The 22253-nt window shown below is 37.6% G+C and overlaps 1 protein-coding gene across 1 annotated transcript in view; it reads right to left on the reverse strand.

Moving 5' to 3' along the window:
• The window catches only part of LOC100196045 (phospholipase C, beta 3 (phosphatidylinositol-specific)), a 47471-nt gene extending 38828 nt beyond the window's left edge, over window positions 1-8643 (reverse strand). The window contains 1 exon segment of the mRNA NM_001141074.1: window positions 8132-8643. Coding sequence (NP_001134546.1) covers window positions 8132-8230 — 99 coding nt within the window. The 5' untranslated portion in view covers window positions 8231-8643.
• Window positions 8644-22253: the final 13610 nt, after the last annotated feature.

Raw genomic sequence — 22253 nt, forward strand, 5'->3', positions numbered from 1 at the left:
ACAGAGATCATCTGTTCACCTACTCTGCATCTCACAAAGACACAGTGGTTGGAACAAAAAAAATCTTCAAATTTGGACTCATCAGAGCAAGGGACAGATTTCCACCGTAACACTTGCTCATGTTTCTTGGCCCAAGCAAGTCTCTTCTTATTATTGGTGTCCTTTAGTAGTGGTTTCTTTGCAGCAATTTGACCATGAAGACCTGATTCACGCAGTCTCCTCTGAACAGTAGATGTTGAGATGTGTCTATTACTTGAACTCTGTGAAGCATTTATTTGGCTGCAATCTGAGGTGCAGTTAACTCTAATGAACTTGCCCTCTGCAGCAAAGGTAACTGTGGGTCAACCTTTCCTCTGGCGGTCCTCATGAGAGCCAGTTTCTCAAGCGCTTCCTCAAGCGCTTGATGATTTTTGCGACTGCACTTTAAGACACTTTCAAAGTTCTTGAAATTTTCCAGATGACTGACCATGTCTTAAAGTAATGATGGACTGACGTTTCTCTTTGCTTATTTTGAGCTGTTCTTCCCATAATATGGACTAATATGGTATTTTACCAAATAGGGGTTGTATACAGAAGATAGATGTATTGTGACAAGATAGGGCTGATTGGCTCAAACACATTAAGGAAAGAAATTCTACAAATTAACTTTTAACAAGGCACACCTGTTAATTGAAATGCATACCTCATGAAGCTGGTTGAGAGAATGCCAAAAGTGTTCAAAGCTGTCATCAAGGCAAAGGGTGGCTACTTTGAAGAATCTAAAATATAAACATTTTTGGTTACTACATGATTCCATATGTGTTATTTCATAGTTTTGATGTCTTCACTATTATTTTACAATGTAGAAAATAGTCAAAATAAAGAAAAATCCTGGGAATGAGGTGTCCAAACTTTTGACTGGTGCTGTAAATAAATCTTGCATATCTTAATTTATTTCAACAATTAACTAATATGTGTAACAATGTAAGCAGTTCATACAAAGGATTGTTACCTATAACCAGGATTGGCATTACAACAATTACTTTTTTGGCAAGCAATTATTATTTTGGCAAGCAATTCTTGTGATTCCTCCTATATTGTCCCTAACATCATTGCCCCATAGCAACAGATCTGGGATACATACACTCATACACACTCCTCACCCTTCCCCCACAAACAACCACAAGCTCAGATGTTCAACAGTTGTTCCGAGCCCAACTCAATGTGCGAATGCATATACAGTTGTAGCAGTTTGAGAAGGCATGCAAAATTTAGCAAGAATGGGGAGATTTGATTAACCAATGTCAAGTTGATGGAGCTCAGATACAACCCCTTCCCCTGAAACACACACATGCTGGTCTCCCGCTGTGACCATTTTCCCAAGCATCTCTGTGCAGTCAGACCATCTGATCATTTTGTGCCACCAGGGCCACAATAATTTGCCCCCTCTCTGATTGTCAGAGTGTGACCGACTCCCCATGGGTTACTGCAGCTAGTGTTGCCAGCACTGCCACTACCTAGGTGGGGGCACAGCACTGGAATTCCAACCATCTATATACAAGGTCGTCAAGGTTCTCATTAGCAGCTTTGAGAAATTCCTTATATATTGTGCTCAACCATTTGGGGGCTTTGACTTTGTTGGACCAACCCTGCCAGGCAGGCTCAGACTCTTGAGGGGGCGGTGCTGCTTTGATCGCATTTATCTTTCTTGGCTGCGTATAACCTCACCAGGATCTTGACCTGACTGTGGTTCGGCGTCATAAGCAACTTCATTGGGCTAATGCTCACCTCCGATGGCCACTGGCATCCTCCTCTCCACCCTCTCCGAGTTGGGCATCTCCGGCGCGGCCCACGCTTGGATTGCGTCCTACCTGACAGGTCGCTCCTACCAGGTGGCGTGGCGAGAATCTGTCTCCGCACCATGCGCTCTCACCACTGGTGTCCCCCAGGGCTCTGTTCTAGGCCCCCTCCTATTCTCGCTATACACCAAGTCACTTGGCTCTGTCATATCCTCACATGGTCTCTCCTATCATTGCTATGCAGACGACACACAATTAATCTTCTCCTTTCCCCCTTCTGATAACCAGGCGGCGAATCGCATCTCTGCATGTCTGTCAGACATATCAGTGTGGATGACGGATCACCACCTCAAGCTGAACCTCGGCAAGACGGAGCTGCTCCTCCTCCCGGGGAAGGACTGCCCGTTCCATGATCTCGCCATCACGGTTGACAACTCCCTTGTGTCCTCCTCCCAGAGTGCTAAGAACCTTGGCGTGATCCTGGACAACACCCTGTCGTTCTCCACTAACATCAAGGCGGTGACCCGATCCTGTAGGTTCATGCTCTACAACATTCGCAGAGTACGACCCTGCCTCACACAGGAAGCGGCGCAGGTCCTAATCCAGGCACTTGTCATCTCCCGTCTGGATTACTGCAACTCGTTGTTGGCTGGGCTCCCTGCCTGTGCCATTAAACCCCTACAACTCATCCAGAACGCCGCAGCCCGTCTGGTGTTCAACCTTCCCAAGTTCTCTCACGTCACCCCGCTCCTCCGCTCTCTCCACTGGCTTCCAGTTGAAGCTCGCATCCGCTACAAGACCATGGTGATTGCCTACGGAGCTGTGAAGGGAACGGCACCGCCATACCTTCAGACTCTGATCAGGCCCTACACCCAAACAAGGGCACTGCGTTCATCCACCTCTGGCCTGCTGGCCCCCCTACCTCTGAGGAAGCACAGTTCCCGCTCAGCCCAGTCAAAACTGTTCGCTGCACTGGCACCCCAATGGTGGAACAAGCTCCCTCACGACGCCAGGACAGCGAAGTCAATCACCACCTTCCGGAGACACCTGAAACCCCACCTCTTTAAGGAATACCTAGGATAGGATAAAGTAATCCTTCTAACCCCCCCCCCCCCCCCCCTTAAAAGATTTAGATGCACTATTGTAAAGTGGTTGTTCCACTGGATATCATAAGGTGAATGCACCAATTTGTAAGTCGCTCTGGATAAGAGATACTGTGACGAGATCCTGAGGCCCATTGTTGTGCCATTAATCTGACGCCATCACCTCATGTTTCAGCATGATAATGCACGGCCCGATGTTGCAATGATCTGTATACAATTCCAGGAATTTGAAAATGTCCCAGTTTTTACATGGCCTGCATACTCACTAGACATGTCACCCATTCAGCATGTTTGGGATGCTCTGGATTGAGGGTGTACAACAGCGCGTTCCAGTTCCTGCCATTATCCAGCAACTTCGCAGAGACATTGAAGAGGAGTGGGACAACATTCCACAGGCCACAATCAACGGCCTGATCAACTCTATGCGAAGGCGATGTGTCGGGCTTCATGAGGCAAATGGTGGTCACACCAGATACTGACTGGTTTTCTGATTCATGACACAATTTTTTAAAAAGGTATCTGTGACCATCATATGCATATCTATATTCCCAGTCATGTGAAATCCATAGATTAGGGACTAATGAATTTATTTCAATTGACTGGTTTCCATAAGAACTGTAACTCAGTAAAATCTTTGAATAGCTGCATTCATATTTTTTGTTCAATGTAGTTAGATTGTTTTTACCAAAGTCAAATTGATTGTATGATTGCATAATTGATTAATTAATGCACACATAGCTGTCTCTGAAAAATGTTGACATAAAACATTTCAAATGTAAAGATATTAAACTCAAAAGATGACCAACGATTGAACAGAGCAGTACCTGAGTTTATCTGTCTGGATCAAGTGCCATTCTGTGACTTGGCTAATATGCCTTATTTTTTTGCTATGGTATCGTTTTGGTGTCGAGTATCGTGACGGTATCGAGTATCGTGATGGTAAGGCTGGTATTGGTTTCGAAGTAAAAATTCTGGTATCGTAACACTAGAATATGGTACCATCAGGTTCGCATTCTAGGGAGGTTCTTGAGTCCAGAGTACACTAAACTGTACTGTCCAGGATCTGTGTGTCTGTGTGTGTGTGTGTGTGTGTGTGTGTGTGTGTGTGTGTGTGTGTGTGTGTGTGTGTGTGTGTGTGTGTGTGTGTGTGTGTGTGTGTGTGACAGAGAGAGACAAGGGTTCAGGATTGAACTCACAGAGGTATTTGGTGCAACAGTATGTAGAGGTTCTCTCTCTCTCTCTCTGTTACACAGAATCATTTTTACTGAATTCAACTGTGATTGATCTAAATTGAGGAGCAGAGTGGATAGGGTTGAAGAAGAGGGAAAGAGAGGGAAGGGTGGGAGGGATGGGGGAAAGAGGGAGGGAGGGGGATGGAGGGAGAAGGTAGGGAGGGCTGGGAAAGTAGTTTTGGCTCCAGAGAGCACAACAAGCTGAGACAGGAAGTAATTCAGAGTGAAACACACACCACACACACATTGACTAACTGTAGGTGGAGAAATGTGCTGCATGTCTTTCTACAGTGTGTGTGTGTGGGGGGGGGGGGGCTGGTATTAACTTGAGGCTAGATTCTCGGCTCTTTCCCATTTTCTCAAATCAGATGTCCTTATTTGGGGTCTGAACAACGTGAAATGTTGCTCTCTCACATTCCCTCTCTTTCCTCTCCCACACTCCTCCTCTTTCTCTGACACTTTTTTCTCTCTTTCCTACTACAAGTTAGTCTCGTCATATCAGCTCTGTTTCTCTCTGCAGAGGGAGAGCGAATGAGGAAGAGATATAGGAGGCGAAAGAGGGAGTGGAGAGATGTGCACATTGTCCCTTGCAGTTCGCAAAGTTAATCACAGGCCTAACAACTTCCTGGGAATTCCCTCAGAGAAAGGAGGAAGAAAGAAAGAGGAGGAAGAGAGGAGAGAGAGAGAGGGGGAGAGGGAGAGAAAGCAAGAAAGATAGATGAAGTGAGACTGAGGAGGAAGAGAGAAACAGAGAGAGAGAGAAGAAAGAGAGTGAAAGAGTGAGAGAAGGAATGTAAATGCCATCCAGGACCTCTATACCAGGCGGTGTCAGAGGAATGCCCTAAGAATTGCCAAAGACTCCAGCCACCCTAGTCATAGACTGTTCTCTCCAGAAAGCGGTACCGGTGCGCCAAGTCTAGGTCCAAAAGTGTTCTTAACAGCTTCTACCCCCAAGCCATAAGACTGATGAACAAACAATCAAATGGCCACACAGACTGTTTACATTGACCTCCCCCCTTTGTTTTTACACTGCTGTTACTCACTGTTTATTATCTATGCATAGTCATTTTACCCCTACCTACAAGTACAAATTAACTCGACTAACCTGTACCGGTACCCCCTGTATATAGCCTCGTTGTTATTTTATTGCGTTACTTTTATTTTTTACTTTAGTTAATTTAGTAAATATTTTCTTAACTCTATGTCCTGAACTGCATTGTTGGTTAACCTGTTAGGGCTAGGGGGCAGCATTTGCACGTCTGGATAAAAAAAATGTACCCGATTTAATCTGGTTACTAATCCTACCCAGTAACTAGAATATGCATATACTTATTATATATGGATAGAAAACACTCTAAAGTTTCTAAAACTGTTTGAATGGTGTCTGTGAGTATAACAGAACTCATTTGGCAGGCAAAACCCTGAGACATTTTCTGACAGGAAGTGGATACCTGATGTGTTGTATTGACTTTAAACCTATCCCATTGAAAAACACAGGGGCTGAGGAATATTTTGGCACTTCCTATTGCTTCCACTAGATGTCACCAGCCTTTACAAAGTGTTTTGAGTCTTCTGGAGGGAGATCTGACCGAACAAGAGCCATGGAACGATGATGTCCCATTAGACACCTGGCGCGCGAGTTCATGTTGGGTACCCTCGTTCCAATACGTTATAAAAGAGTATGCATTCGTCCACCTTGAATATTATTCATGTTCTGGTTAAAAAAGGCCCTAATGATTTATGCTATACAACGTTTGACATGTTTGAACGAACGGAAATATATTTTTTCCCCTCGTTCATGACGAGAAGTCCGGCTGGCTTAGATCATGTGCTAACAAGACGGAGATTTTTGGACATAAATGATGAGCTTTTTTGAACAAAACTACATTCGTTATGGACCATTGATACCTGGAAGTGACATCTGATGAAGAGAATCAAAGGTAATGGATTATTTACATAGTATTTTCGATTTTAGATCTCCCCAACATGACGTCTAGTCTGTATCGCAACGCGTATTTTTCTGGGCGCAGTGCTCAGATTATTGCAAAGTGTGATTTCCCAGTAAGGTTATTTTTAAATCTGGCAAGTTGATTGCGTTCAAGAGATGTAAATCTATAATTCTTTAAATGACAATATAATATTTTACCAATGTTTTCTAATTTTAATTATTTAATTTGTGACGCTGACTTGACTGCCGGTTATTGGAGGGAAACGATTTCCTCAACATCAATGCCATAGTAAAACGCTGTTTTTGGATATAAATATGAACTTGATAGAACTAAAAATGCATGCATTGTCTAACATAATGTCCTAGGAGTGTCATCTGATGGAGATTGTAAAAGGTTAGTGCATCATTTTAGCTGGTTTTATGGTTTTGGTGACCCTGTCTTTGACTTGACAAAACATTACACACAACTCTTGTAAATGTACTGTCCTAACATACTCTAAATTTATGCTTTCGCCGTAAAACCTTTTTGAAATCGTAAAACGTGGTTAGATTAAGGAGATGTTTATCTTTCAAATGGTGTAAAAAAGTTGTATTTTTGAAAAATTTGAATTTTTACATTTATTTGGATTCAAATTTGCCGCTCTTGAAATGCACCTGCTGTTGATGGAGTGCACCACGGGTGGCACGCTAGCGTCCCACCTAGCCCATAGAGGTTAAGGGCTTGCAAGTAAGCATTTCACGGTAAGGTCTACACCTGTAGTATTCAGCGCATGTGACAAATACATTTTTATTTTATTTGTAGTCTATTACTTCTGTCTGTTTGCAAAAATATTTTTTCCTATTGACACCATTAAAGCAGTAAAATGCTTCAGGCGCCCTCCTCTAAAATACTGACAATGAAACGTAATATATCTCTCTCACACACACAGTCCACGGTTGCCAGGCAAGGAGGGGTGAAAATACATGGAAGAGAGAGTAGGGCCAATCCAGTGGGGAGATCTGTGGAATTTCCCGTAAAACATATTTGGGTTGTCTTGCTTTATTAAAATACAAAAAATATTGTTTCCAGACTAACAACCTTCTACCTGAAACAGGAAGTACTAAAATAGTCCTAAAATGTCTTAAATAGAGTTAGGGACATACAAATGTGGGTGTTTCAGCCTAGGCTACATGTCGACATGGTTTGGAAGAGTAGGCCTATGGAATGTTCATTCAGAAACTCAATTCACAAAGTCTGTCTCTCCTATGTTGAGATAAAAATTATAATTCACCCTGTGTCATTCCATTGACTCCCACTGTCTATCGAAATCCCTTGGGAAAACAGTGACAAAATGGTGCTAGAACAAAACAGAAAGAGAGAGGAGGCCAAAAGTGGGAAAGAAAAAGGGCTTTGGTGGATAGTTGGGTTGTCTAAAAGACCTGAGTGGTGGAAAAACTTGCTTGACAAGAATTCAAAGGAGAGCAGAGCTAGGCCGATCTATTGCAGGATAGGTATAGGTATGCAGGACAGTCCGAAAGGTACATCCCAAATGGCAACCTATTCCCTATATAGTGCACTACTTTTGACCAGAGCCAATAGGTCAAAAGTATAGGGCAAGAGTCCCCAACTTGCGGTCTGCGGGTGATTTTATTTGGCCCCTCAAGAGATATGTGTGACCATATATAAATGTAAGCAAGGTTTGAAATGATTGTTTTAGGCAAATATTACATCTGTTTGGGCAGTCTACAAATTACTTGTAATTATGTTCCAGTCTCCTGACCCTCCACTCAACAAAATATTTGTCCTGCAGCTAAATCTAGTTGATTATCCCTGGTATAGGGAATAGGGTGACATACCTACCTACAGCCTCTGGACTGCAGTGTCTAGAATAGTAAACTCTAAAGTCCACAAAGTAAGGATGTATCAATGAAATCAACTATGCTACTATTATTTTATAATGAATGCAACTTGAACACTTGTGGTGGGGGGAAAACGAGAAGAAAACTAAATGTAGGCTATAACTCTCTCTCACTCACTCACTCACAAACAAACAAACACGTTCAGAGCCACTAGGCTATATAACTACTAACCTCATCCCATTTGATAAACTTGCTCCCCCGTTTTAGTATGTCGTGAACCGACACCGGTTTGAGCTGCAGAGCGTGGACTCCTGGCTTCGCCCCGGCCATGGCTCCGGGTCAAAGCCGTGTGGCAACGCCTAAACTCCGGCTGCGGTGACCTGCCCTCGTCGGTGGTCCTTGGGGCTAAATCCTTTTCCGGGGTGAGCTGTGACTTGCAACGCTGGAAGTTGCTGTATGAATTAGAAACTACGATAACTTGGTTCCTAATAGCCAAAGTTTGCGTATTCAACTATCCTAAAATAGTTTTAAACGTCACAAGTTGAGAATAGTCGAGTAGCTACGTTTAATATAGGTCAATATATAGTTCGTTCATGTCTCGTTTAATCGCGTTGTATGGCTGGATAGATCCCTTCCTTAATTTCTTCCTTCCTTCCATCCGCCTATTATTGTCCCCCTCTTGCTTTCCTGGAACTTTCTCTTGTTCACACTCGTCCCCCCCGGATTCTTATCTTCTCTTTCTTCCTTCATGTTTTCTAGAAAGGGGGAGAGCAGAGGACAGACAGAGCGAGAGGAGGAAGGAAGGAGGGAGGGAGTGAGGAAGATAGGGAAAAACAGACGGGGAGTGTTCTCTCTCTCTTCTATCCTTCTCTTTCTCTATCTTCTCTCCTTTTCAGTCAGACATTCGACGCGGTCATTCCATGTGGTATTTCTAGAGGCATGTTCTGTGCGTTGGGGACTTAATACAGAAGATGTGACAAGAACGTTGGCGTTTGTAACACTCTCAAACTGCCAGCTAACCCACATTTTTGTTGTTGGGCAAAGTTATTTTCTCATGCATGCAGCCTCCTACAACACCTGTAAAGAATGTCAGCTATGTGCTGTAGCATGTCTTCTAGGTTCAGTCTATACAGAACAGAGAAGTGTGTGTGTGTCTGTCAGACATATCAGTGTGGATGACGGATCACCACCTCAAGCAGAACCTCGGCAAGACGGAGCTGCTCTTCCTCCCGGGGAAGGACTGAACGTTCCATGATCTCGCCATCACGGTTGACAACTCCCTTGTGTCCTCCTCCCAAAATTGTTGACACTTTTCAGCAAGTTGCAATCATGAAATACAGATATAAACAGTTTTTCACAAACAAGGACTAAATCATGTTTGAGTCACTCTGTAAGTACAATTTTGCTGTACTGCTTAATCAGGATGATAGGAACACTGTTGACACTTTTCAGCAAGTTGTAATACAGAAATAAACAGTTTTTCAAAAAGAAAGTCTAAGTCATGTTTGAGTAACTCTGTAAGTTCCATTTTGCTGTACTGCTTAATCAGGATGATAGGAACACTGTTGACACTTTCCAGCAAGTTGCAATCATGTAATACAGATATAAACAGTTTTTCAAAAACAAGGTCTAAGTCATGCTTGAGTCACTCTGTAAGTACAATTTTGCTGTACTGCTTAATCAGGATGATAGGAACACTGTTGACACTTTTCAGCAAGTTGCAATCATGTAATACAGAAATAAACAGTTTTTCAAAAACAAGGTCTAAGTCATGTTTGAGTCACTGTGTAAGTATAATTTTGCTGTACTGTTTAAGCTAGATGAAAGGAACATTGTTGACACTTTTCAGCAAGTTGCAATCATGAAATACAGATATAAACAGTTTTTCACAAACAAGGTCTAAATCATGTTTGAGTCACTCTGTAAGTACAATTTTGCAGTACTGCTTAATCAGGATGATAGGAACACTGTTGACACTTTTCAGCAAGTTGCAATCATGTAATACAGAAATAAACAGTTTTTCAAAAACAAGGTCTAAGTCATGTTTGAGTCACTGTGTAAGTATAATTTTGCTGTACTGTTTAAGCTAGATGAAAGGAAAATTGTTGACACTTTTCAGCAAGTTGCAATCATGAAATACAGATATAAACAGTTTTTCACAAACAAGGACTAAATCATGTTTGAGTCACTCTGTAAGTACAATTCTGCTGTACTGCTTAATCAGGATGATAGGAACACTGTTGACACTTTTCAGCAAGTTGTAATACAGAAATAAACAGTTTTTCAAAAACAAAGTCTAAGTCATGTTTGAGTAACTCTGTAAGTTCCATTTTGCTGTACTGCTTAATCAGGATGATAGGAACACTGTTGACACTTTTCAGCAAGTTGCAATCATATAATACAGATATAAACAGTTTTTCAAAAACAAGGTCTAAATCATGTTTGAGTCACTCTGTAAGTACAATTTTGCAGTACTGCTTAATCAGGATGATAGGAACACTGTTGACACTTTTCAGCAAGTTGCAATCATGTAATACAGAAATAAACAGTTTTTCAAAAACAAGGTCTAAGTCATGTTTGAGTCACTGTGTAAGTATAATTTTGCTGTACTGTTTAAGCTAGATGAAAGGAAAATTGTTGACACTTTTCAGCAAGTTGCAATCATGAAATACAGATATAAACAGTTTTTCACAAACAAGGACTAAATCATGTTTGAGTCACTCTGTAAGTACAATTTTGCTGTACTGCTTAATCAGGATGATAGGAACACTGTTGACACTTTTCAGCAAGTTGTAATACAGAAATAAACAGTTTTTCAAAAACAAAGTCTAAGTCATGTTTGAGTAACTCTGTAAGTTCCATTTTGCTGTACTGCTTAATCAGGATGATAGGAACACTGTTGACACTTTTCAGCAAGTTGCAATCATATAATACAGATATAAACAGTTTTTCAAAAACAAGGTCTAAGTCATGTTTGAGTCACTCTGTAAGTGAAATTTTGCTGTACTGCTTAATCAGGATGATAGGAACACTGTTGACACTTTTCAGCAAGTTGCAATCACGTAATACAGAAATAAACAGTTTTTCAAAAACAAGGTCTAAGTCATGTTTGAGTCACTGTGTAAGTATAATTTTGCTGTACTGTTTAAGCTAGATGAAAGGAAAATTGTTGACACTTTTCAGCAAGTTGCAATCATGAAATACAGATATAAACAGTTTTTCACAAACAAGGACTAAATCATGTTTGAGTCACTCTGTAAGTACAATTTTGCTGTACTGCTTAATCAGGATGATAGGAACACTGTTGACACTTTTCAGCAAGTTGTAATACAGAAATAAACAGTTTTTCAAAAACAAAGTCTAAGTCATGTTTGAGTAACTCTGTAAGTTCCATTTTGCTGTACTGCTTAATCAGGATGATAGGAACACTGTTGACACTTTTCAGCAAGTTGCAATCATGAAATACAGATATAAACAGTTTTTCACAAACAAGGTCTAAATCATGTTTGAGTCACTGTGTAAGTATAATTTTGCTGTACTGTTTAAGCTAGATGAAAGGAACATTGTTGACACTTTTCAGCAAGTTGCAATCATGAAATACAGATATAAACAGTTTTTCACAAACAAGGTCTAAATCATGTTTGAGTCACTCTGTAAGTACAATTTTGCTGTACTGCTTAATCAGGATGATAGGAACACTGTTGACACTTTTCAGCAAGTTGCAATCATGTAATACAGATATAAACAGTTTTTCAAAAACAAGGTCTAAGTCATGTTTGAGTCACTCTGTAAGTTCAATTTTGCTGTACTGCTTAATCAGGATGATAGGAACACTGTTGACACTTTTCAGCAAGTTGCAATCATGTAATACAGAAATAAACAGTTTTTCAAAAACAAGGTCTAAGTCATGTTTGAGTCACTGTGTAAGTATAATTTTGCTGTACTGTTTAAGCTAGATGAAAGGAAAATTGTTGACACTTTTCAGCAAGTTGCAATCATGAAATACAGATATAAACAGTTTTTCACAAACAAGGACTAAATCATGTTTGAGTCACTCTGTAAGTACAATTTTGCTGTACTGCTTAATCAGGATGATAGGAACACTGTTGACACTTTTCAGCAAGTTGTAATACAGAAATAAACAGTTTTTCAAAAACAAAGTCTAAGTCATGTTTGAGTAACTCTGTAAGTTCCATTTTGCTGTACTGCTTAATCAGGATGATAGGAACACTGTTGACACTTTTCAGCAAGTTGCAATCATGAAATACAGATATAAACAGTTTTTCACAAACAAGGTCTAAATCATGTTTGAGTCACTCTGTAAGTACAATTTTGCTGTACTGCTTAATCAGGATGATAGGAACACTGTTGACACTTTTCAGCAAGTTGTAATACAGAAATAAACAGTTTTTCAAAAACAAGGTCTAAGTCATGTTTGAGTCACTCTGTAAGTTCCATTTTGCTGTACTGCTTAATCAGGATGATAGGAACACTGTTGACACTTTTCAGCAAGTTGCAATCATGTAATACAGAAATAAACAGTTTTTCAAAAACAAGGTCTAAGTCATGTTTGAGTCACTCTGTAAGTACAATTTTGCTGTACTGCTTAATCAGGATGATAGGAACACTGTTGACACTTTTCAGCAAGTTGCAATCATGTAATACAGAAATAAACAGTTTTTCAAAAACAAGGTCTAAGTCATGTTTGAGTCACTCTGTAAGTACAATTTTGCTGTACTGCTTAATCAGGATGATAGGAACACTGTTGACACTTTTCAGCAAGTTGTAAAACAGAAATAAACAGTTTTTCACAAACAAGGTCTAAATCATGTTTGATGCACTCTGTAGATACCATTTTTGCTGTACTGCTTAATCCAGAAAGGAACACTGTTGACACTTTTCAGCAAGTTGCAATCATGTAATACAGAAATGAACAGTTTTTCAAAAACAAGGTCTAAGTCATGTTTGAGTCACTTAGTAAGTACCATTTTGCTGTACTGTTTAAGCTCGATGAAAGGAACATTGTTGACACTTTTCAGCAAGTTGCAATCATGAAAAACAGAAATAAACAGTTTTTCACAAACAAGGTCTAAATCATGTTTGATGCACTCTGTAAGTTCTATTTTTGCTCTACTGCTTAATCAGGATGATAGGAACACTGTTGACACTTTTCAGCAAGTTGCAATCATGTAATACAGAAATAAACAGTTTTTCAAAAACAAGGTCTAAGTCATGTTTGAGTCACTGTGTAAGTATAATTTTGCTGTACTGTTTAAGCTAGATGAAAGGAAAATTGTTGACACTTTTCAGCAAGTTGCAATCATGAAATACAGATATAAACAGTTTTTCACAAACAAGGACTAAATCATGTTTGAGTCACTCTGTAAGTACAATTTTGCTGTACTGCTTAATCAGGATGATAGGAACACTGTTGACACTTTTCAGCAAGTTGTAATACAGAAATAAACAGTTTTTCAAAAACAAAGTCTAAGTCATGTTTGAGTAACTCTGTAAGTTCCATTTTGCTGTACTGCTTAATCAGGATGATAGGAACACTGTTGACACTTTTCAGCAAGTTGCAATCATGTAATACAGATATAAACAGTTTTTCAAAAACAAGGTCTAAGTCATGCTTGTGTCACTCTGTAAGTACAATTTTGCTGTACTGCTTAATCAGGATGATAGGAACACTGTTGACACTTTTCAGCAAGTTGTAATACAGAAATAAACAGTTTTTCAAAAACAAAGTCTAAGTCATGTTTGAGTAACTCTGTAAGTTCCATTTTGCTGTACTGCTTAATCAGAATGATAGGAACACTGTTGACACTTTTCAGCAAGTTGCAATCATGTAACACAGATATAAACAGTTTTTCAAAAACAAGGTCTAAGTCATGTTTGAGTCACTCTGTAAGTGAAATTTTGCTGTACTGCTTAATCTAGGATGAAAGGAACACTGTTGACACTTTTCAGCAAGTTGCAATCACGAAATACAGAAATAAACAGTTTTTCAAAAACAAGGTCTAAGTCATGTTTGAGTCACTCTGTAAGTACAATTTTGCTGTACTGCTTAATCAGGATGATAGGAACACTGTTGACACTTTTCAGCAAGTTGCAATCATGTAATACAGAAATAAACAGTTTTTCACAAACAAGGTCTAAGTCATGTTTGACTGCACTCTGTAGAGTACCATTTTTGCTGTACTGCTTAATCCAGGATGATAGGAACACTGTTGACACTTTTCAGCAAGTTGCAATCATGTAATACAGAAATGAACAGTTTTTCAAAAACAAGGTCTAAGTCATGTTTGAGTCACTGTGTAAGTATAATTTTGCTGTACTGTTTAAGCTAGATGAAAGGAAAATTGTTGACACTTTTCAGCAAGTTGCAATCATGAAATACAGATATAAACAGTTTTTCACAAACAAGGACTAAATCATGTTTGAGTCACTCTGTAAGTACAATTTTGCTGTACTGCTTAATCAGGATGATAGGAACACTGTTGACACTTTTCAGCAAGTTGTAATACAGAAATAAACAGTTTTTCAAAAACAAAGTCTAAGTCATGTTTGAGTAACTCTGTAAGTTCCATTTTGCTGTACTGCTTAATCAGGATGATAGGAACACTGTTGACACTTTTCAGCAAGTTGCAATCATGAAATACAGATATAAACAGTTTTTCACAAACAAGGACTAAATCATGTTTGAGTCACTCTGTAAGTACAATTTTGCTGTACTGCTTAATCAGGATGATAGGAACACTGTTGACACTTTTCAGCAAGTTGTAATACAGAAATAAACAGTTTTTCACAAACAAGGTCTAAATCATGTTTGATGCACTCTGTAGATACCATTTTTGCTGTACTGCTTAATCCAGAAAGGAACACTGTTGACACTTTTCAGCAAGTTGCAATCATGTAATACAGAAATGAACAGTTTTTCAAAAACAAGGTCTAAGTCATGTTTGAGTCACTTAGTAAGTACCATTTTGCTGTACTGTTTAAACTCGATGAAAGGAACATTGTTCTCACTTTTCAGCAAGTTGCAATCATGAAATACAGATATAAACCGTTTTTCAAAAACAAGGTCTAAGTCATGTTTCAGTCACTCTCTAAGTACCATTTTGCTGTACTGTTTAAGCTCGATGAAAGGAACATTGTTGACACTTTTCAGCAAGTTGCAATCATGAAAAACAGAAATAAACAGTTTTTCACAAACAAGGTCTAAATCATGTTTGATGCACTCTGTAAGTTCTATTTTTGCTCTACTGCTTAATCAGGATGATAGGAACACTGTTGACACTTTTCAGCAAGTTGCAATCATGTAATACAGAAATAAACAGTTTTTCAAAAACAAGGTCTAAGTCATGTTTGAGTCACTGTGTAAGTATAATTTTGCTGTACTGTTTAAGCTAGATGAAAGGAAAATTGTTGACACTTTTCAGCAAGTTGCAATCATGAAATACAGATATAAACAGTTTTTCACAAACAAGGACTAAATCATGTTTGAGTCACTCTGTAAGTACAATTTTGCTGTACTGCTTAATCAGGATGATAGGAACACTGTTGACACTTTTCAGCAAGTTGTAATACAGAAATAAACAGTTTTTCAAAAACAAAGTCTAAGTCATGTTTGAGTAACTGTAAGTTCCATTTTGCTGTACTGCTTAATCAGGATGATAGGAACACTGTTGACACTTTTCAGCAAGTTGCAATCATGTAATACAGATATAAACAGTTTTTCAAAAACAAGGTCTAAGTCATGCTTGTGTCACTCTGTAAGTACAATTTTGCTGTACTGCTTAATCAGGATGATAGGAACACTGTTGACACTTTTCAGCAAGTTGTAAAACAGAAATAAACAGTTTTTCACAAACAAGGTCTAAATCATGTTTGATGCACTCTGTAAGTTCTATTTTTGCTCTACTGCTTAATCAGGATGATAGGAACACTGTTGACACTTTTCAGCAAGTTGCAATCATGTAATACAGAAATAAACAGTTTTTCAAAAACAAGGTCTAAGTCATGTTTGAGTCACTGTGTAAGTATAATTTTGCTGTACTGTTTAAGCTAGATGAAAGGAAAATTGTTGACACTTTTCAGCAAGTTGCAATCATGAAATACAGATATAAACAGTTTTTCACAAACAAGGACTAAATCATGTTTGAGTCACTCTGTAAGTACAATTTTGCTGTACTGCTTAATCAGGATGATAGGAACACTGTTGACACTTTTCAGCAAGTTGTAATACAGAAATAAACAGTTTTTCAAAAACAAAGTCTAAGTCATGTTTGAGTAACTCTGTAAGTTCCATTTTGCTGTACTGCTTAATCAGGATGATAGGAACACTGTTGACACTTTTCAGCAAGTTGCAATCATGTAATACAGAAATAAACAGTTTTTCACAAACAAGGTCTAAGTCATGTTTGAGTCACTGTGTAAGTATAATTTTGCTGTACTGTTTAAGCTAGATGAAAGGAACATTGTTGACACTTTTCAGCAAGTTGCAATCATGAAATACAGATATAAACAGTTTTTCACAAACAAGGTCTAAATCATGTTTGAGTCACTCTGTAAGTACAATTTTGCTGTACTGCTTAATCAGGATGATAGGAACACTGTTGACACTTTTCAGCAAGTTGTAATACAGAAATAAACAGTTTTTCAAAAACAAAGTCTAAGTCATGTTTGAGTAACTCTGTAAGTTCCATTTTGCTGTACTGCTTAATCAGGATGATAGGAACACTGTTGACACTTTTCAGCAAGTTGCAATCATGTAACACAGATATAAACAGTTTTTCAAAAACAAGGTCTAAGTCATGTTTGAGTCACTCTGTAAGTGAAATTTTGTGTAAAACAGAAATAAACAGTTTTTCACAAACAAGGTCTAAATCATGTTTGATGCACTCTGTAAGTTCTATTTTTGCTCTACTGCTTAATCAGGATGATAGGAACACTGTTGACACTTTTCAGCAAGTTGCAATCACGTAATACAGAAATAAACAGTTTTTCAAAAACAAGGTCTAAGTCATGTTTGAGTCACTGTGTAAGTATAATTTTGCTGTACTGTTTAAGCTAGATGAAAGGAAAATTGTTGACACTTTTCAGCAAGTTGCAATCATGAAATACAGATATAAACAGTTTTTCACAAACAAGGACTAAATCATGTTTGAGTCACTCTGTAAGTACAATTTTGCTGTACTGCTTAATCAGGATGATAGGAACACTGTTGACACTTTTCAGCAAGTTGTAATACAGAAATAAACAGTTTTTCAAAAACAAAGTCTAAGTCATGTTTGAGTAACTCTGTAAGTTCCATTTTGCTGTACTGCTTAATCAGGATGATAGGAACACTGTTGACACTTTTCAGCAAGTTGCAATCATGTAATACAGATATAAACAGTTTTTCAAAAACAAGGTCTAAGTCATGCTTGTGTCACTCTGTAAGTACAATTTTGCTGTACTGCTTAATCAGGATGATAGGAACACTGTTGACACTTTTCAGCAAGTTGTAATACAGAAATAAACAGTTTTTCAAAAACAAAGTCTAAGTCATGTTTGAGTAACTCTGTAAGTTCCATTTTGCTGTACTGCTTAATCAGGATGATAGGAACACTGTTGACACTTTTCAGCAAGTTGCAATCATGTAACACAGATATAAACAGTTTTTCAAAAACAAGGTCTAAGTCATGTTTGAGTCACTCTGTAAGTGAAATTTTGCTGTACTGCTTAATCAGGATGATAGGAACACTGTTGACACTTTTCAGCAAGTTGCAATCACGTAATACAGAAATAAACAGTTTTTCAAAAACAAGGTCTAAGTCATGTTTGAGTCACTGTGTAAGTTTAATTTTGCTGTACTGTTTAAGCTAGATGAAAGGAAAATTGTTGACACTTTTCAGCAAGTTGCAATCATGAAATACAGATATAAACAGTTTTTCACAAACAAGGACTAAATCATGTTTGAGTCACTCTGTAAGTACAATTTTGCTGTACTGCTTAATCAGGATGATAGGAACACTGTTGACACTTTTCAGCAAGTTGTAATACAGAAATAAACAGTTTTTCAAAAACAAAGTCTAAGTCATGTTTGAGTAACTCTGTAAGTTCCATTTTGCTGTACTGCTTAATCAGGATGATAGGAACACTGTTGACACTTTTCAGCAAGTTGCAATCATGTAATACAGAAATAAACAGTTTTTCACAAACAAGGTCTAAGTCATGTTTGAGTCACTGTGTAAGTATAATTTTGCTGTACTGTTTAAGCTAGATGAAAGGAACATTGTTGACACTTTTCAGCAAGTTGCAATCATGAAATACAGATATAAACAGTTTTTCACAAACAAGGTCTAAATCATGTTTGAGTCACTCTGTAAGTACAATTTTGCTGTACTGCTTAATCAGGATGATAGGAACACTGTTGACACTTTTAAGCAAGTTGCAATCATGTAATACAGATATAAACAGTTTTTGAAAAACAAGGTCTAAATCATGTTTGAGTCACTCTGTAAGTACAATTTTGCTGTACTGCTTAATCAGGATGATAGGAACACTGTTGACACTTTTAAGCAAGTTGCAATCATGTAATACAGATATAAACAGTTTTTCAAAAACAAGGTCTAGGTCATGTTTGAGTCACTGTGTAAGTATAATTTTGCTGTACTGTTTAAGCTAAATGAAAGGAACATTGTTGACACTTTTCAGCAAGTTGCAATCATGAAATACAGATATAAACAGTTTTTCACAAACAAGGTCTAAATCATGTTTGAGTCACTCTGTAAGTACAATTTTGCTGTACTGCTTAATCAGGATGATAGGAACACTGTTGACACTTTTCAGCAAGTTGCAATCATGTAATACAGATATAAACAGTTTTTCAAAAACAAGGTCTAAGTCATGTTTGAGTCACTCTGTAAGTGAAATTTTGCTGTACTGCTTAATCAGGATGATAGGAACACTGTTGACACTTTTCAGCAAGTTGCAATCATGTAATACAGAAATAAACAGTTTTTCAAAAACAAGGTCTAAGTCATGTTTGAGTCACTGTGTAAGTATAATTTTGCTGTACTGTTTAAGCTAGATGAAAGGAAAATTGTTGACACTTTTCAGCAAGTTGCAATCATGAAATACAGATATAAACAGTTTTTCACAAACAAGGACTAAATCATGTTTGAGTCACTCTGTAAGTACAATTTTGCTGTACTGCTTAATCAGGATGATAGGAACACTGTTGACACTTTTCAGCAAGTTGTAATACAGAAATAAACAGTTTTTCAAAAACAAAGTCTAAGTCATGTTTGAGTAACTCTGTAAGTTCCATTTTGCTGTACTGCTTAATCAGAATGATAGGAACACTGTTGACACTTTTCAGCAAGTTGCAATCATGTAACACAGATATAAACAGTTTTTCAAAAACAAGGTCTAAGTCATGTTTGAGTCACTCTGTAAGTGAAATTTTGCTGTACTGCTTAATCAGGATGATAGGAACACTGTTGACACTTTTCAGCAAGTTGCAATCACGTAATACAGAAATAAACAGTTTTTCAAAAACAAGGTCTAAGTCATGTTTGAGTCAATCTGTAAGTACAATTTTGCTGTACTGCTTAATCAGGATGATAGGAACACTGTTGACACTTTTCAGCAAGTTGCAATCATGTAATACAGAAATAAACAGTTTTTCTAAAACAAGGGCTAAGTCATGTTTGACTCACTCTGTAAGTACAATTTTGCTGTACTGCTTAATCAGGATGATAGGAACACTGTTGACACTTTTCAGCAAGTTGCAATCATGTAATACAGAAATAAACAGTTTTTCAAAAACAAGGTCTAAGTCATGTATGAGTCACTGTGTAAGTATAATTTTGCTGTACTGTTTAAGCTAGATGAAAGGAAAATTGATGACACTTTTCAGCAAGTTGCAATCATGAAATACAGATATAAACAGTTTTTCACAAACAAGGACTAAATCATGTTTGAGTCACTCTGTAAGTACAATTTTGCTGTACTGCTTAATCAGGATGATAGGAACACTGTTGACACTTTTCAGCAAGTTGTAAAACAGAAATAAACAGTTTTTCACAAACAAGGTCTAAATCATGTTTGATGCACTCTGTAAGTTCTATTTTTGCTCTACTGCTTAATCAGGATGATAGGAACACTGTTGACACTTTTCAGCAAGTTGCAATCATGTAATACAGAAATAAACAGTTTTTCAAAAACAAGGTCTAAGTCATGTTTGAGTCACTGTGTAAGTATAATTTTGCTGTACTGTTTAAGCTAGATGAAAGGAAAATTGTTGACACTTTTCAGCAAGTTGCAATCATGAAATACAGATATAAACAGTTTTTCACAAACAAGGACTAAATCATGTTTGAGTCACTCTGTAAGTACAATTTTGCTGTACTGCTTAATCAGGATGATAGGAACACTGTTGACACTTTTCAGCAAGTTGTAATACAGAAATAAACAGTTTTTCAAAAACAAAGTCTAAGTCATGTTTGAGTAACTCTGTAAGTTCCATTTTGCTGTACTGCTTAATCAGGATGATAGGAACACTGTTGACACTTTTCAGCAAGTTGCAATCATGTAACACAGATATAAACAGTTTTTCAAAAACAAGGTCTAAGTCATGTTTGAGTCACTCTGTAAGTAAATTTTGCTGTACTGCTTAATCAGGATGATAGGAACACTGTTGACACTTTTCAGCAAGTTGCAATCACGTAATACAGAAATAAACAGTTTTTCAAAAACAAGGTCTAAGTCATGTTTGAGTCACTGTGTAAGTATAATTTTGCTGTACTGTTTAAGCTAGATGAAAGGAAAATTGTTGACACTTTTCAGCAAGTTGCAATCATGAAATACAGATATAAACAGTTTTTCACAAACAAGGACTAAATCATGTTTGAGTCACTCTGTAAGTACAATTTTGCTGTACTGCTTAATCAGGATGATAGGAACACTGTTGACACTTTTCAGCAAGTTGTAATACAGAAATAAACAGTTTTTCAAAAACAAGGTCTAAGTCATGTTTGAGTCACTCTGTAAGTTCCATTTTGCTGTACTGCTTAATCAGGATGATAGGAACACTGTTGACACTTTTCAGCAAGTTGCAATCATGTAATACAGATATAAACAGTTTTTCACAAACAAGGTCTAAGTCATGTTTGAGTCACTCTGTAAGTACAATTTTGCTGTACTGCTTAATCAGGATGATAGGAACACTGTTGACACTTTTCAGCAAGTTGCAATCATGAAATACAGATATAAACAGTTTTTCACAAACAAGGTCTAAATCATGTTTGACTCACTCTGTAAGTACAATTTTGCTGTACTGCTTAATCAGGATGATAGGAACACTGTTGACACTTTTCAGCAAGTTGCAATCATGTAATACAGAAATAAACAGTTTTTCAAAAACAAGGTCTAAGTCATGTTTGAGTCACTGTGTAAGTATAATTTTGCTGTACTGTTTAAGCTAGATGAAAGGAAAATTGTTGACACTTTTCAGCAAGTTGCAATCATGAAATACAGATATAAACAGTTTTTCACAAACAAGGACTAAATCATGTTTGAGTCACTCTGTAAGTACAATTTTGCTGTACTGCTTAATCAGGATGATAGGAACACTGTTGACACTTTTCAGCAAGTTGTAATACAGAAATAAACAGTTTTTCAAAAACAAGGTCTAAGTCATGTTTGAGTCACTCTGTAAGTTCAATTTTGCTGTACTGCTTAATCAGGATGATAGGAACACTGTTGACACTTTTCAGCAAGTTGCAATCATGTAATACAGAAATAAACAGTTTTTCAAAAACAAGGTCTAAGTCATGTTTGAGTCACTGTGTAAGTATAATTTTGCTGTACTGTTTAAGCTAGATGAAAGGAAAATTGTTGACACTTTTCAGCAAGTTGCAATCATGAAATACAGATATAAACAGTTTTTCACAAACAAGGACTAAATCATGTTTGAGTCACTCTGTAAGTACAATTTTGCTGTACTGCTTAATCAGGATGATAGGAACACTGTTGACACTTTTCAGCAAGTTGTAATACAGAAATAAACAGTTTTTCAAAAACAAAGTCTAAGTCATGTTTGAGTAACTCTGTAAGTTCCATTTTGCTGTACTGCTTAATCAGGATGATAGGAACACTGTTGACACTTTTCAGCAAGTTGCAATCATGTAATACAGATATAAACAGTCAAGTTGCAATCATGAAATACAGATATAAACAGTTTTTCACAAACAAGGTCTAAATCATGTTTGAGTCACTCTGTAAGTACAATTTTGCTGTACTGCTTAATCAGGATGATAGGAACACTGTTGACACTTTTCAGCAAGTTGTAATACAGAAATAA

This window comes from Salmo salar, chromosome 07, assembly GCF_965601325.2.
Source record: "Salmo salar chromosome 07, fSalSal1, whole genome shotgun sequence".
NCBI lineage: Eukaryota > Metazoa > Chordata > Actinopteri > Salmoniformes > Salmonidae > Salmo > Salmo salar.